Source organism: Rhinichthys klamathensis, unplaced genomic scaffold, assembly GCF_029890125.1.
Source record: "Rhinichthys klamathensis goyatoka isolate OS25496 unplaced genomic scaffold, OSU_Roscu_1.1 h1tg000011l_1, whole genome shotgun sequence".
In the NCBI taxonomy this organism is placed as follows: Eukaryota; Metazoa; Chordata; class Actinopteri; order Cypriniformes; family Leuciscidae; genus Rhinichthys; species Rhinichthys klamathensis.
In genome coordinates, this window is record NW_026606564.1 from 20,768,901 (window position 1) to 20,785,728 (window position 16,828).

The 16,828-nt window shown below is 40.9% G+C and overlaps 1 protein-coding gene across 1 annotated transcript in view; it reads left to right on the plus strand.

Annotated features, from left to right (window-relative positions):
- Positions 1–16,828, plus strand: part of LOC130100740 (corticotropin-releasing factor receptor 2) — a 95,254-nt gene that overhangs the window by 54,708 nt on the left and 23,718 nt on the right. The window contains exons 7-10 of the mRNA XM_056266329.1: positions 4,073–4,133; positions 6,901–6,973; positions 7,513–7,598; positions 10,241–10,376. Of these exons, the coding sequence (XP_056122304.1) occupies positions 4,073–4,133; positions 6,901–6,973; positions 7,513–7,598; positions 10,241–10,376 (356 nt within the window). The remainder of the gene's footprint in view (positions 1–4,072; positions 4,134–6,900; positions 6,974–7,512; positions 7,599–10,240; positions 10,377–16,828) is intronic.

A 16,828-nucleotide genomic window follows, 5' to 3' on the forward strand; every position in this document is an offset into this window, starting at 1 on the left:
AGATTCATTTTAAGAATGTTTTAGAATAATGATTTTTTCTGTGAAATACATTTTTGTATCGTTTTGGAAAGTCTCGTTAATCCGATCCGAACCAGCAGGGTCCTTGATATTATTGTTACTCCTTTTGGTTTAATTCTTTGGGGTATTTTTATTTTATTTTCCTGGGTGGAGAAATAACCCAGGTGGCGTAGTCGGGTTTCTTCAGGACTTTTAGCCAAGGTTACAGCATGCATGGTACAAGGGTAAATGATCAAATGTTTTTAGCAGTTTTCAGCAACTGAAAGTTTTCTTTCAACTTCCATTTTCTCTAATCAGCTATAGCTATGATTAGATTGTTTTGTCGCTCTCACATGCGGGTTTGTAAAGCCGTCTATAAGGACGCCTGTAGACGAGGATGTAAGAACACACACACATACACCGAGGGCAGGGCGTCACCTTTAACGTAACGTGTTTATTAGGGTTGTAATGGTTCAAATTACTCAGGGTTCAGTTTTATTACAGCTTTATTCATGGTTTCGGTACGGTTCGGTATGCGTAGTAAAAATTACTACTTTTAAATACAAAAAGAAAATAAGAACAAATAATCAAACTACAAGCAACAGCACAAATAAATACAATGGAGCAAAGATTTAAATAAAATAAACAGTGCTTTTCATGTTTTTCAGATATTTAATAGAAGTTTTCAGGTACAGAAAAAAAGTAATCAAATTTAAAATAATATTGCATATAATCTTCACAGCATAAATTAAATAAAAATCAATCATTATTGAAGTTACAAAAGCTATTCAGTCAAGAGCAGTGAGTGATTTCTTTATCATCTGTTGTTTGATTAACATTAAACACAGACAGCAGGAATATTAGGCTGCTGTCACTTTAAGACACAATGAATGATCCATCACACATGCGTTGTCTTTCTCGACTGCGTTCACTTATAACAGACTATGTTTGCTAGGATACAGACGGGCATGTTGACATTTTTGTGTGAATTTGTCCATTCAGTTTGCACAATATTTGCGCGCTGTATACGCGCTTTCAGTGTGTGCACTTCAGATGTACTTCACACACACTCTTCTCTCAGCGTGCGCGACCTATCTTTCGCGTCTTGCTCTTGAAAGTTTGAATTAGCAATATTAAATGAGTTTAGTGTAAACACAGATAGCAACGTGTACTGTTCAGGTTTCTCCTATTAAACACAGTTTACAAAGAGTTTCCCACGCTTTTTGATCATCACTGTTGTGATGTATTGGGAAGCCAGAGAACCTATCCATCGACAGACACATACATCAGCCGAACGCTCTCTGTCTGTTTTACAAGTTGCTACTGCCGTCAGATTTGAGATGAAGTGTGGTGCAAGTGCGTGCCGAACCGTGGCTGGAGAACGGCTCATGTTCGACCCGTTACACCCCTTGTGTTTATTCTGGACTGTGTAACGCGTTTATGGTCTTATGTTCTGTTATCTTCGGTTTCGGTTTGTTCTGAGTGAGTTGCCCTGGATGTTGACTAGTTTGCACACTCCTGGCTCTGTTCTCCTTCACTACATTCCCTGTGTAATTTTCTCTTCAGGGTTTGGTATCGCCAATGTTAATTGTTTCTTGTGTGTGAGCAGAGTTACTGATAAACAACATCCTTTTTTGTCTTGATTTCAATCTCTTCCAGTGACATGGCCTTCGGCGTTGCTTGCAGTGCCGTGAAGTTGACATATTCCTCGGCTACTGTGATACTCTTGTGCTGTGCTCTTTCTCACGCAAGACACACTGTCTGGAAATAAAGTCAGATTGTCAGTTCCTTCTTGGTATTCAATTCTGAAGTCTTAGATCCCACCTTTCAGTTCTGGCTGGTGGCTTTGATATTGGGTTATTCCATGTCATGCCAATGCTAGGTTCAGTGCTCTTTGAAGGGTCATACGCACATTACAAGCATTCATAGGAAGGGCCCTGCCATAAAACTGAGCCACATTACCCTTTGAACATTAGAGAATTTCATTGTTTTTAACAGATGGCATATATCTGCTTAAACAATCTTGTTGTCACATCATGTAGAGCACATTTAAAAACAGCCACACGACTGACCAAAGTGCTGTACAACAAGATCACTGACAGAAAACCACAATAAAGCAATTAAAATTAGATGTTAATAAGCCAGGAAGAACATGTTCATTTATAGTCAGGGAATGTGCCAATCTAATCTTTACTCCATAGCCGTTGCTCAACCACAGAAACACTCGATCTCCTCTACCATTGAGTCTGTATTATGACTGTATTATGATCAGTATTTATTAGCGATGCATCACTGTATGTGTTCTGAAATCGCCTCAAAATATCAAACATGTTTTGATGTCCTCCGAATCAAAGTCTGAAGCTATTTGTGACTCCTATCAACTCCGAACGCACAAAATCTGCAAAACTCGGAGCAAAAGTTGCGTAGTGTATTCCAACCTTTAGACTTCTGGAAGGGGTACGGACGCAGCAACTCAGAGAGATAGAGATTTATACACAAACTAGAGAATTATGAAATCGTTTCTGAATTGAATATGCAGCCAATGAAGAGCCCTCAGTGTTGGAGCGATGTGGATCATTTACGGCTCGTGTGAAGAAATCTGGCGTCTGCATTTTGGCCCAGTCGGAGACGAGCAATTTGAGATTGGGAAATACCGCAGTATAGTGAGTTGCGGTAATCTAAACTTACTCACAAGTGCTTGAAACATTATGGCACTAATACGAAATACGAAAAGTTACAAAGTATTCAAACTGCAGGAGAGACTATTGTGGAGTCAGTGTACCACATAATATCTGCAAGCATGCTAAACGTGTCTGTGTGTGTGACTGGAGGATTATTCAGAGCTGTGAGAGAGCTGGTAGGAAACTATACTACAGTGTAAAGACTTTCGCTTGGCTGATTTACTGTGAGAATAAGCTCAGCCGATCAAAAGGCCCACACTGACGAAGGCTTCGTTCACACTGTCAGTTTGTGGGATTGACGAGGGCATTTTGAAAATGTACGAGTGTGTGTACGGTTGTAGAATACGGTTGTCACTGAACTGTGTGTGAACGTAACCGTCTTAACCGTCTTGGTGTTGTGTGAACGTGGCCATAAAGTGCCTTCCACCAATGTTTCTATTGTTTGAAAAAAGCCAGATATAGGGCAATTTTCTTCTTTTATAAGATGCATATAGTGCTGTTTTCTCTGAGGACACAAAGAAACAAACAAACCAAAAAGACAACAATTAACTGTGCACAATATTGCAAGGCGTGAGATTGTATGAATCCCTCAGTTACACCGTTCAGCGAGGCAGCGTCTCGTTTGCAGTATAACAGTGTTTCTGTAGCAAGTGATCGAGGGAGGGACGAGCCAGGCAGAAACTCATGACTATCTCAATACCTCAATCTCATGTCATATTCACAAACAGTACGCAAATCAGCATGAATCAGTCAAGCGCATTAGTGGGGGTAGAGGGACTAATCACAAAGCAAACGACTCACCCACATCCAAATTAAATACAGTACATGTGAAATGACTGTTAAATTAAAGCTGCATGATCATGACACCTGCTGTGTGTTTATTGACTAATGGCCATAATAGGAAGGGAGTCAAGGGACTAATACCCTGTTCAATAATACAGAACAACAGTTTTAATAACAAATAAAAGATAAATGCTTTTTTTTTACTGTATTAATGTACTTAATGGCGATATAGTAATATGTCATATGCAAATAAAAATGTATAGAACTGCATAAGCAATGATACTTAAGCAATTGATTTTAATAAATAGTATGTTATTATAAACAAACAAATATTATAGTATTGGCTACTTTATCATGCTAGTGTAAATGGTGTTCCAACTCTGAAAACATCAAATTGGACATGGAATTTACAAATATGTATATGTAATGTATATGTAAATGTCTACAATCTAAACTTAATCTAAGGTATTATGTTGCATCTCTTTCCACTTGCATAAACAAAATCACAATAAATTCCCACTGGTTCATGGTGACTGGTTATATATGATTTAATTTCCGCGTTTCTGGAGTTGCTATCCGTGAAGTGTGATTTGCAATCTTCTCTCTTTCAGGTATACCATGTCCGATAATTATAGTGTGGGCCATTGGAAAACTTTACAACGAAAATGAACAGTAAGTTGCTGATTTGCAGAAATAAGCTTAGTGCAATAAACCTGTGATGGGAGTGAATGACGGGGTAATTGTAGAGTATATGCAGAAGATGTCAATGAATGAGCCTGTGATTTAAATCCAGATATGTAGAATATTTATAAAACAGAAAGAGTAGTTCGAAAATATGTAAAAAAAAAAAAAAAAAATGGTAAGAAATAAATTTTCATTTTTTTTATGTTAGCTAATGTAAGAATAAGAACCTGGTAATTCGACACCCTTGCCTCATTTATATCAATGTACTAGTGGTATACCTGTGTGTTTTGCATGTATTACTAAATTGGCCCACTTTTTTATAAAGTATGCTTGGATATGCTTTATTTTGATCGTCCACTTTAGGCATTCTATAACGTCCTGGTTGTGTATGCAACCCCCGTTCCCTGAAGGAGGGAACGGAGGACGTAGTCGACGTCAACTGAATGGGGATCACGCCAGGGAGCCAATCGTCTTCGAGTACTATTGAACTAACCAATGGAATTGGTGTGCGTGATGACATCACACACTCCGCCCCCGCAGTGCGGGTATAAATACGGAAGTGGATGCACGCCGAGCGAAACTCGGAGTCAGCGGTGGTCCAGTGGTAGTGGCAACGAGCTGCAAGCTTCGTGCCCCGGAGGGCGAGGTCGGCTGCAGTGCGGAGCTCATCCGGTCCGGACTACCCTCGTGCATGTTCATGAGTGCCTGGGCCTGGTGGACCTGAAGCAACGCCATGGCAGGCAGAGAGGAAAACGGACAAGAACTTACAGGCCTTAGAGGCGAGACGAGGATCCCCCTTCCATGAGGTAGCGGTCGCCGGACACTGCTGCATCGCGACAGACCGCTCCACTGGAGGGATAGCCTCGTAACCCTTCGCCGCTCCCCCGTCAAGGGTAGTGAGGGTGAGGAGCTACATAAGCGGTTTCTGGCAGAGAAAGGTGCCATCCATGCCCTCGTCAACTCCTCATGCACTTCAGGAAAGAAAGGTACCGGAGCGGTGGGCTGAGAACCAGACCGGCCCGCTCCGATAAACCAATCATCCAACCAAGACGGCTCGGGACACGGTGGAGGGTTCCACTCGAGCCCTACCACCTCAATGGCCTTCATTAGTATAGCTGCCATCTCTGGATCCGGCTCGGGCTACCCCGGTCTCCCAGAGGGAGGCAGCGCAGCCGAGTCGTCATCTCCAGAGCCCAGCTCCCCGTCCGATGCTGCAATGGACATCCTGTCCTCTGGAGGGGCCCCGAACGAGATGGCTGGTCGGTCCACCACAGAGGGACCAGTAGTCTCGTCGGGGAGCTCCACCGGCTGCGGTGCAAAAGAGGAGTGAGGGATCCACAGGGCTTTGGCGGGTGGATTACCCCTCACCGTAATCCTCCGGTCACCCAGCCCAGACGGCACTTCAGGGCTTCGATGGAGCCCTACCGCACCCAGAAACGCACAGATGGAATGGGATCTTGAAAAAGACACAAAACGCACCCGTGTTGCTCTTTCAGAAATGGGATCTGTCACCAGTGCCGGAGCACACAGGGAATGACCGCGGCAACACTTAATTCAGCGAACTGAAACAGTGAAGCAATCACTTTTCCACCCTCAACCAGCCGTCAACACACACACAAATACCGAAATTTGTTACTGTTAGAACAGTAGTTGAGAGCTCAAAGCTCGCGATCCCCGCTGCACTCGCGCTGTAGAAACCACCAGCACTGGGAGAGTCTTCTAGAAGAACACCGACACACTCGCTCGTTGTAAACAACAGCACTCTTCAGAGACATCAAACGATCGGCTCCGAAGCGAAAGACAACTAGTGCGTGCTTTCACTTCCGCATTTATACCCGCGCCGCGAGTGTGTGATGCATTTCACGCACACCAATTCATTGGCTCGTTTTAACAGTACTCGAAGATGACAGGCTCTCTAAGCGTGATCCCAATCTACGTCGAACGTGAGCGACTGAAAGGGAACGGCGCGCTTGTTCATTTGCGCTGAAGCAATAGCGAAGATTAAAAAGCGTTTGGTTAACAGAAAAGACATTGTTATTTTCCAATATCCTACATGTCTCTGATGTTCTGTGTACTGTGTTGATCTGTCCATCTAAAACACATTTTTGGTAAAAAGGATGAGGATGAAATAGGAAGGAGGAGATGCTGGACGACAGGATTTACTTTGAATAAGAAATGAATGTACAAAATACAAATTTTATCAATTTTATAATATAAAAATGTGCTATAGTTCCAATCTGATTAATATATTCTTTTTTGTCTGGTTAATATCTTCATTTCTTCTGGTTAATTTCTTTGTCACAGCTTATATATATAAGATGTGACGTAGTTATTCTGGTTCATTTTTTCTTTTTTGGGGGGTAGTAGAAGTTCTGAATGGCCGGTGACTTAAAAAAGGAGATAAGTCAATATCAAACCCTGGATGTAACATAAAATGGAGTGACTGAAAACTGAAAACATTATTTTTGTGATTGCACTTAGTGACTCTGAAAGTACAAATGTCATCTTTAGCTAGTCTATTATATGAAAGGGATGTATTGTATGTGTTTATTATAAAACACCACTGTGGTTCTTCCACCCACTGATATTCACAGTAAAGTATATATTTCATTGTGCCAGTGAATACAGTCCCTGATGGAAATGAAAATAGCCATTGTGGGTTTAAAGTTACAAAGGCACATTATATACGTATATATAGCATAGTTCTATAGTTATCTGTGCTGTGAGTACACGCTGAAAAAGCTCTGTGTTTCAGATGCTGGTTCGGGAAGGAGCCTGGGAAGTACATCGACTACATTTATCAGGGGCCCGTGATTCTAGTTCTTCTAGTAAGTGTTGTTGCTTTTCCCAGATTTGTAGTAGTCAGAATTTAAAGCCAAGTGGACAAAACTCTTAAAGCATTACAAAGGGCAAAATGTAAACGTAATACCCATATGTGATTTCCAAGAGAGCTGTTCTATAATTATTAACATCAGCAAATAGTAGGCCAGGCCTTGCCAGAATATCAGCTTGTTATATAATAGCGATGTCTGCTAATTTCAGATAAAGAGCTTGAGCTTCGAGAGAATTATTGAACTGAAGTGAATCTTTTTTCCCTCCCTCTTCTTCATGTGAAAGCATTATAAGAACAGTATTTAATGTAAGCCAGTAGTGCATACGAGTGCAGGAAGATCAAGCGGTTCCGGAAATATGTACAAATATGTATATTCCTAAATCCCAGGAGGAAAGAGATTTAGTGTTCACCACACTCGATATGTCACAAGTGCCGTTAATTGTGATTTATGGGACCTTTGAGTTCATTCACACATGTCAAACACTTGCTGGAACACCATTACTGACCTACTTCCCTTCTTCCTCCCCAATACAGATCAACTTTGTGTTCCTTTTCAACATTGTGCGCATTTTAATGACGAAGCTGAGGGCCTCGACCACATCTGAAACTATACAGTACAGGTAAAGTACTTTAACCACGGCTCACTGTAACAGTGATATTCCAGAGCGAGCGTTTGTTTGATGAATGATGCTCGCCTGTTTCATGATCACGTTCAGTAAAGGAATAGTTCTGTCATAACGACGCCCTCATGTCACGATTCGACACATATCACGATACTGTTATTGCTATACTCCAGGACATATGATAAAAGGTTAACAAAAAATGTGCTGTTGATTAAAATGCTAAATTTGGTGTTACATTGTGTGTGTAAATGAACAGGCGTTTGGACTCGGTGCTGAAACCCAAAGCACAGGACAATAGAGACACCAGAATAACAATATTCATGATTCTGAAGCTGAAAGAGTTACTTTAGTCGAATATGCTTGTGCTGTCACTGCCTAGATATATTTATAATAATGTCGGCCACTTTTTACTGACATTTGGCATTATCAGGACACACAAATATTCCCCCAGTGCATTATTATACATTATATTCAACATAATATATAGCAGTTTAATGTCGTACTGACACTAAAACTCTGAAAACCTCTCGCACAGTAATTTTCATTTTGGGTGAACTATCCACAATACATATTGTTGTTGCATTTTTGTATTGCGATATATATTGTTTCACCCCTATTCTGTCATTATTTACTTACCCCTAGTTTCAAAATGTTCATTTATTTCTTTATTAGGAAACAGACTCATCTTTACACCGCTCTTTTACATAAAACCACAGTTTACAATGACATGTAAACACTTAGTCTCTTCCTCACACAGATTGTATGAGTTCAGAAGACTTTAGGCTACTTGTATGTGTTTTTTTTTTTTTTGATTGACACAATATCTGTTATGCTCAGATCCACAAAAGACAAAGAGGATTATAAAATAGCATACGCTTTATTACGAACTCAGAATAACAAGCCAACATGCGAGACTGTGTGCAACAGCCTTTAATACCCAGTGCTGATGAACTACAGACGAGCAGATGCGATGATGAGTGTTCGTGACGGGAAACAAAGAAACACACGTGATGAATGAAAACAAACTACACGTCAATGAACTGAACTAAATACATGACAATATCATATCCAGTCAGTCATTGCGAAATGCCATATACACTATAGAAAACAGTTGATAATTATAGCATACATTTCTGGACTTTTGGAACAAACATTGGGTGAATAAATGATGACAGACATTTACATTTTGGGTGAATTATTCCTTTGACAATTATTCAGAAACAGAAATTTTGTTAGTGTGAGTTTCATTTAAATAAGTAAATTCGCTTGTTTTTCTTCCCTTATGATTATGACATCATATTAGTAAAAAACGAGAATATATATATTCCAATGCTGAGATTAATAACATTTGAAACGTTTGAAAGAGTAAAAGACAATCTTTTACATCATCTTCACTGAGCCATGATAATAATCATCATTTATTCAAACGGTTCGCTGGAATTTCTAATAGAATTTGCAATTTCAGCCCAATGCATTATATTAATTTTATTTTATTGCATGAAAAACAATCACATTTTCAATTTGCTTGTTTTCATTTCTCATATTTCTGATATAAATATTCCTTATATTTCATTGTTGGTGCAATTGTATTGAAACAGTTGAAACTATAAGTGTACTGTAAAAGAAGAGTAATTAGTTCTGAGAGTAATGTGAGCTCTTCTGAGAGTGTGTGTAGAAACTGGCAGCGTGGTGTGTGATCTAGACACTTCTGTACACACTCAGCTCCTCTGAACACACGCAGGCGAGATCTTTAATCCGGTGCAGTCTTTGTCACGTCATTTGAGGTTACTCCGATTTGAAGTTTTATATATATAAATAAGCCTACCAGTTTTTTTTTTTTAACTCAAAATCCACTGGCAAGCATGCGTTCCTAAAGTGTGTGTGTGTGTATCTCGGGGCGACGCTTACTTCAGTCTTCTTTCATCTGAGGTTCGCTGAGGATGCTTTTGCAAACTTTGCTGTGGCGTTTCAATTGATTTCCTAAGTATTAATGCAGTGAGTCTTGAGGACAAGCTTATGGAAAATGAATCTTCTTTTCTTCATTTTTTTTTTTTTAATTTCATTGTTGCATGGATTTTTTTAAAATACATCAAGACCAATACTTTTAACTTTAATGTAAAGTTTCTGGAGAATTTTTATTTTTTTGTCCCAGCCAAACAATGATGGTTGAGTGGATGATCACACATATTGTGTGAGTTTATTTTGTTGTCATGTTTGATAAGAGGCCAAATGATATGTTATTTGCTAGCGATTCAAAGGTATTAAGGGTAAATGTAGGGTTGAGCATGACCAGCAGTTTTGATATTTGATGTGTACATGTACTAAACGTTGAGATGTCGATCATTTCGAAATGTTAAAATCATCTAGATTTCATATATCAGCTATTTTACAGTTTAAACGAGGTGTACAACCATGTTAAATTTGGGACATCTGAATGCAGTATAGTTATTGTAAACTGTGATTCATGTGAATTTGTTATCATCGACATAACTAACGATATAATCTCACGATTTCTCAGTGCTATATGAAGTATTGAGCTGAAGTTAGGGAAGTTTTCCTAATGTCAAATCAGTTCCTGTGCCTTAAATCTAATGTGAACTTGTGGCTCCCTCTCCTTCCCTGTCTCTCTGTGACCGCAGGAAAGCTGTGAAAGCAACTCTAGTGCTTCTGCCTTTACTCGGGATCACATACATGCTGTTCTTTGTGAACCCAGGGGAGGATGACATATCTCAAATTGTATTTATCTATTTCAACTCATTTCTTCAGTCCTTTCAGGTGAGTGTCACATCATCATGTCTGTGTAGAGTCATCAACCCTAACCCGTTCCTCGAACTGTACATACACCTTATAGTTGACTAATACTGAAGAAGTCACTTTCTTAAAACTCTTCATACGGTCTGCATTGCCGACATGAATCTAGGCCGGACGGTTAATTGCATCCCTAAAGGACTGGAGTAGTAAAGAGACGTTTATGAACTGTTTACTTCAGGAATCAGAGCATTAGCACTATAAATAGCAACACTGCTCCCTTGTTTTGTAGGAAAATAGAAATCAATGGTGACACAAATCTACATATAGTACAGCATATATCCATGAACATATTCTGCATGCAGTCGGTTCACTCGAGCATGCTTTCTCTCAAAAGGCAACAGGTACATTTGTTTCATAAAAACCTGGTGCTTCTTCAAAAGCAATGCTGATTGATGCTACGCTGGAAAGAGCGTCACTGCTCTCCTTTGGTTTTGGACAACTGTATGTCGTTCCCTGCCCTGACCATTTCCACTAGACAAACTCAGTCCATCAGCCCGCACATGCGAGAGGCTCTGTGAATGGCCAATGATGATGGCCTGAAATTCATTTGAAATGACAGTCACTGCCTCATTCCTCTGCTGAACACCCACAGCCATCTCTTTAACACGGCCCATGTCTACCTTTCTGATCCCTTTCTTTGTTCCCTCTCTCGTGAAGTCTATCCTTGCACATTCTCACACACAGTATCTATTTTCACCAAGTGACAGGAGATTGTAACTGGGATTTATTATAATTGGTCTTTTACGATTGAAAGCACTTCCAACAATTACTCTAGTTTAACACACAAAAGTAAATCAGACTAGTTGAAAATCTGTAGATTTGCCAAAAAAAATTTAATTGATTAAGTAATAAATGTAATGAAAAAAAGAGGTGCCAGGGTGTTTCAACCCGTTTGAGTCAAATATGGACAAACCCAGCCATTGGATTACATTAATTTTTTAACCCATCAATTAGGTTTGTCCATATTTGACCCAAACATGGGTTGAAAAAACTCAGCTTTTTTTAGACCGATGCAATTTAAATGTTTGCTAGTAACCCACACTGCTGAGATGAACCTGTTAATATGTGCTGCACGTTTCCTCTCAATAACTAAACAAACACACAATGACAGCGGAGAGAAAACAGTGACCACAGCGATGTGGATGTTTGCACCAGCTCTGAGATTCAGCACGGCAGTAAAGTCACGGCACATTTATCTATATACCACTTTATACAATCGACTGTTTAAAAGCAAGCAGCGTTACAGTGTTAAACATGAAAAAAGTGTCAGTGCCTCTTTCAATTAAAATTACAACTTCAGTTTCTACTATAAAGCAGCTCTACAGTTACTCGCGTACGTCTGCCCTTGACGGACTGAACAGAAGAAATGAACCAGAGGAGATTTACGCCTCAAAGACGAGCCTCAGCGCCATTAACCGCACAGACCAGTGGTGGTTCTGAGGAGTGGACCAGCCAGAGTGAACTTTCCGGAAGGGTTGCTTTGCCGAGCTGTTTTGAAGTCCAGAAATGAACAAAAAAGGATCTTCATTCTGGCCTGATGTTATCCAAAATTACATTCTTTGATATCGCCTTTACTGTGAATGAAAAATGCATGATATAGATGAAACATTTATTTTGTGTAGCGAACAATTCTGATACTCACGCTGAGAGTCTGTTACTATGGGTCTTGGTCAGAGGTCTTGGAAACCCACTGTCCTGCAAAGTTCACTTCCACCTGTTTTAGCGCACATGCCTGTGATTCCTGATCAGCTGGTTCAGGTGTGTTGGAGCTGAACTCTGCAGAAAAGTGTGTCCCAGGAGCAGGGTTGAAGACTTCAGCTCTAGGAGCAATCTGACACCAACATTTTAGATACTTGTGAAAATTCCCAATCCTCTATTTCAATTTCGATACCACAGCTAAAACTACTAGACTATCTAATATAAATTGTATAGCCTACATTTTTAAAGACAAGTAAACAGTCAGTAATAAAATAAGAACAAACAATCAGATTAAAAGCAAAAGCACAAATACAATTAAATACAATACATACAAATAAAATAAACAGTGCTCTTCAGGCAGGTCTAATAGTTTTCAGGTACCGAAATCAAATGTAATAAAGTAGGCTGATCAAATAAATAACACTGCACAGTCTTCCTATCCTTTTTAAAGTTCAAGAGCAGTGAGTGATTTTTTTCTTTGTCCGTTGTTGTCTGATTAACATTAAAAACACTGACAGTAGCAGGATTATTAGGATGCTGTCACTTTAAGATCGAATGCACGCATGGATCATGCGTTTTGTGTTCGCGTTAAGACATAACCGACTATGTTTACTAGGATACTCAACGAGACGGCCGTTCTTTGACATAATCTTTAATGAATTTGTCCATTCAAGCGCAGGAAGACATGAAAGAGAGCTCAACTTCGAGCGCTGTCTGAGAGACGCGGCTTTCAGGTTCACGTTCGTTCACGTTCATGTTCTCACAACATTGCATTGTTAGAATTAAACAAATTGCTACTGGCGACTGACACAGTTTCATACACTCGCCAACGCCGGTTTTTACTTGGATATGGCGCTTGACAAGTGTTAATTTTAGGCCTTGCACATGGGCCTGAACAGAACACCATCTCCTATACCAGGTAGGTGTCACGGGTGCGTTGCGGAGAATGGAGCGAGGACTCAAATGCAGAGGTGAAAGCCTTTAATTAAGTAAAACATAAATCAAACAAAGGAAATCCAGGTTGATAAACTAATTGCTAAATCCAGAAACACGACATGGCAGGAACAGAACAACACACAACTCAAAATCCCAAGTAACATAAACAACGAACGAGCACAGGACAACAAACACAGGAAGACTAAATAGGGAGGCAAACAAAGGAGGGTAACGAGGCTGACAGGTGGAACAAATAAACCAATAACCAGATAACAAGGGGGAGGGATCAAACAATGACAAGAGCACATGGCTCAAAATAACAAAACACCCATGTGCATCACAAGACAGGACAGACATGTGATAGTAGGAGCTTATGTAACGGTGGTCAGGCAGTGAAGGGACTGAAACCAGAACTGGCTTTTCTCACATTTATTCCTTTGGAGAATCTTTGGAAAAATCAGAACAAAACATGCCTTCAGGCACTGGTGTACATATAACAGCATCCGATGTAAAGCATCCCGCTTCTGATCTCTTTGGTAAATTGTTACAAAAGAAACATTCATACAGAAGGATACACCTTTAGCATACAAGAAGGGTATAAAATAAACATAAGAAAAATAAACACAGGAAAATATTTCCTCATTCTGAAACTAATTCACATTTAACATATGAAGCAACATACCTTTGGAAAAATCAGAACAAAACATGCCTTCAGGCACTGGTGTACATATAACAGCATCTGCACATACAAAAATAAAAGAAATACACACTGAATACACGGCTAGTTACTAGCGGAGTTTACAGCTAGCCACGCTAGACTCAGAGTGTATGAAATCGTGGTCATAATGAAAGCATTAATAAACTTTCTCTAAGTTGCTGAAATTGCACCTGAATCTTAACAATACATGTAAAATAATATAACACAGATCATATGTCGAAGTTTTCAACTTTAAACGGCATTTTACAGTTATATCATTAAAACAAAGTGAGAGTGCTTTATACAGTGAACCTACCCGATGTAAAGCATCCCGCTTCTGATCGGGTATGGCAACAACACAAGGACAAAACGCAGCAGAGCTGCAGTACACCGTTTCTCCAAAGGAGGGCTCCAAAACACCAAACTCAATACAGCTGCTTAATTATGGTGAAAATCACATACAAACACTAACTGACATTTCTAACTCTGTTACACCCACCTCCCCTGAATTTCACCAAATTTGAGCGGCAATACTTTAAGTACATTACTTTCTAACACTAGACAGAGGGTCACCAATTACAGGACAGCCAACCCAAAGGTATCCAATAAGGATGAAGTGGAAGAAGAGGTGCGCAAACTCTCCAACCAACCACTGGCAGTAGGGTGCCTTATACACCCCACAAGACCCACGTATACTGTGTACTAAAGCCACTAAGAAAAGTAAGGAAAACAAAAACAGATAAACATTTCTTTTAATAAAGCTCACCAGAAAAGCTTGGACCATATAACCAATGTTACCAAACGTGTGTATGACCTCAACTCTAAGTCTAGTCATGAAAAACCTAAAACACTGACTTCCAGATAGCCGTCATAGATGGATGTGCGTGAATAATATCTTGCCTTGACATAGTTTGAATTAGTCTGTCAACTGGCTTAAGAATGCGACCAAATCTAGACCTCACCTGTGTGAACGTACTAGGATTTTCAGACTGTGAAACAGAAGCTACTGTGTCAACACTATCCATGTCATTAGCTTTGTCTATCCGTGTTACAACAGTCTGTCCATCCATGTTGCTGGCAACAACTGTACTACCGTCAGTGCTTGTCACAGGTGAAGAGTCAGAGGCCATGAACTGGTCTCCTATCTTGTCCTCAGATATTACCGGGTCACTTTGAGAGACAAGAGGAACTGATTCTATTCCTCCATTATCAGCTGACTCAGCTTGCGGGGTATCAGGGAATGGTGATAGTGCAATCCACTCTACAGTTCGTCCCTCAGAATCCACTTGCCCTGGAACAGTTATGGAATCAGATTCAACTCTCTCTCCCTCTGTTCGTCCCATCCGTTCTCCCTGAATTCCCGGGCTAGAAATTAGATCATCACAGTCCTCACTCATGTCGTCACGCAAATGACTTTGTCTCACTATTGACACTGAGTCCTCACTTGGGTTTGACTGCTGAACAGAAGACAAAGATGAGACTGGGTCATAGATCACACTTGCGTTTTCCACAGGCAGGAAATTCACCAACATCAACAGATTACGGTGTACGACTTTCTCCCGTCCAGAGACTGTGTCACATATCCTGTAAGTGTGTGTTTCGGTGTTCCTGTCTACTACAGTGTACACAGTGGATTCCCAACGATCTGCAGTCTTCCTCTTTCCTCTTTCCTTTTTGTTAGCCATTAATACACGGTCACCAACTTCAATGGTAGGGCCCTTGACTCTCCTGTTGTAGATCTCAGTGTGACGGTGCTGTTCTTTCATGACATGTTCCTGAGCTATTAACATAGCATCTTGTAGATCTTTCGTCAGAGATGCAACATACTTGTCATAGCTGACCACAGCTGGATCATTCAGAACAGTACGGAAAAGGACATCGACTGGCAGACGAGGAGTCCGTCCAAACATCAAATAAAAAGGCGCATATCCTGTTGTCTCATGAACTGAGCTGTTGTACATGAATGTGAGGGTCTGAAGACGTCTTGGCCAATTGGCTTTTGTGTCTGGAGCAAGTGCACGGATCATATTGCCAAGGGTCCTATTAAAACGTTCCACGCTCCCGTTACCCATAGGGTGATACGGTGTGGTGTGTGATTTCCTAATACCAGAGACTCTAAGTAGCTCGCTGATCAGTTGACTCTCAAAACTAGCTCCTTGGTCACTGTGGATACGTTCTGGAAACCCAAATACACAGAAGAACTTGTCCCAGAGGACTCTCGCCACCTGCTTTGCTGATTGATCCTTGCAGGGGAATGCCTGGGCCATCCTTGTAAAGTGGTCAGTCACCACCAGCACGTCGACCGAATTATTCCGTGCATCCTCTGCTGACCAAAAGTCAATACAAACAAGCTGTAGAGGCCTGGTGGATGTGATGCTTTCCAAGGGTGCCCTGCCAGCAGGTTCGGCTGTCTTGCCGACGATGCAACGCCTGCAGTTGCGGACATAATCCCTCACGTCCCTGTCAAGACTAAGCCAAAAGAACCTCTGCCTAGCCAGCCCAAGACTTCTGATCTGACCCTGGTGACCAGCATCGTCATGAATACCTCTCAGGACAACAGCTTTAAGTGACTCAGGGACTACATACTGGTGACGCTTTGACTTTGTGGTCTGGTCTCTTGAAACTCTGTAGAGTATCCCATTGCTCACGATAAGCTTCTCCCAGTGCTTTAAATATCTCAAAACAGTGACTGATTCTTTCACTCGCTCTCTCCTGGATGGTCTGCGATGTCTTTCCACATAATACAAGACTCGAAGAAGGGCTCCGTCAGCGAGCTGTTCATCACGAAGTTCCTTCTCTGTGTAAGCAGGCAGTGAATCCTGACCATCAGGGACAAACTGTGGCACGTGGTGCAGAGCGGCAACAGCACGGGTTCTTGCTCCAGTCTCCCACTCACTGTGTGACTGCAGGACAGCAGATATATCATCCATCCCAATGGACTGAGTGTGAACACATAAAGGAGCAGACATACTCCCAACACGATCATCACCTTGCCGTAGATTCCCATCATAGGCACTGGAGTAGCGAAAGGTGTCTTGAACAGAGTCGCACGTCAAACCTTGGACCTCAGAGAGAAGTGTGGTGT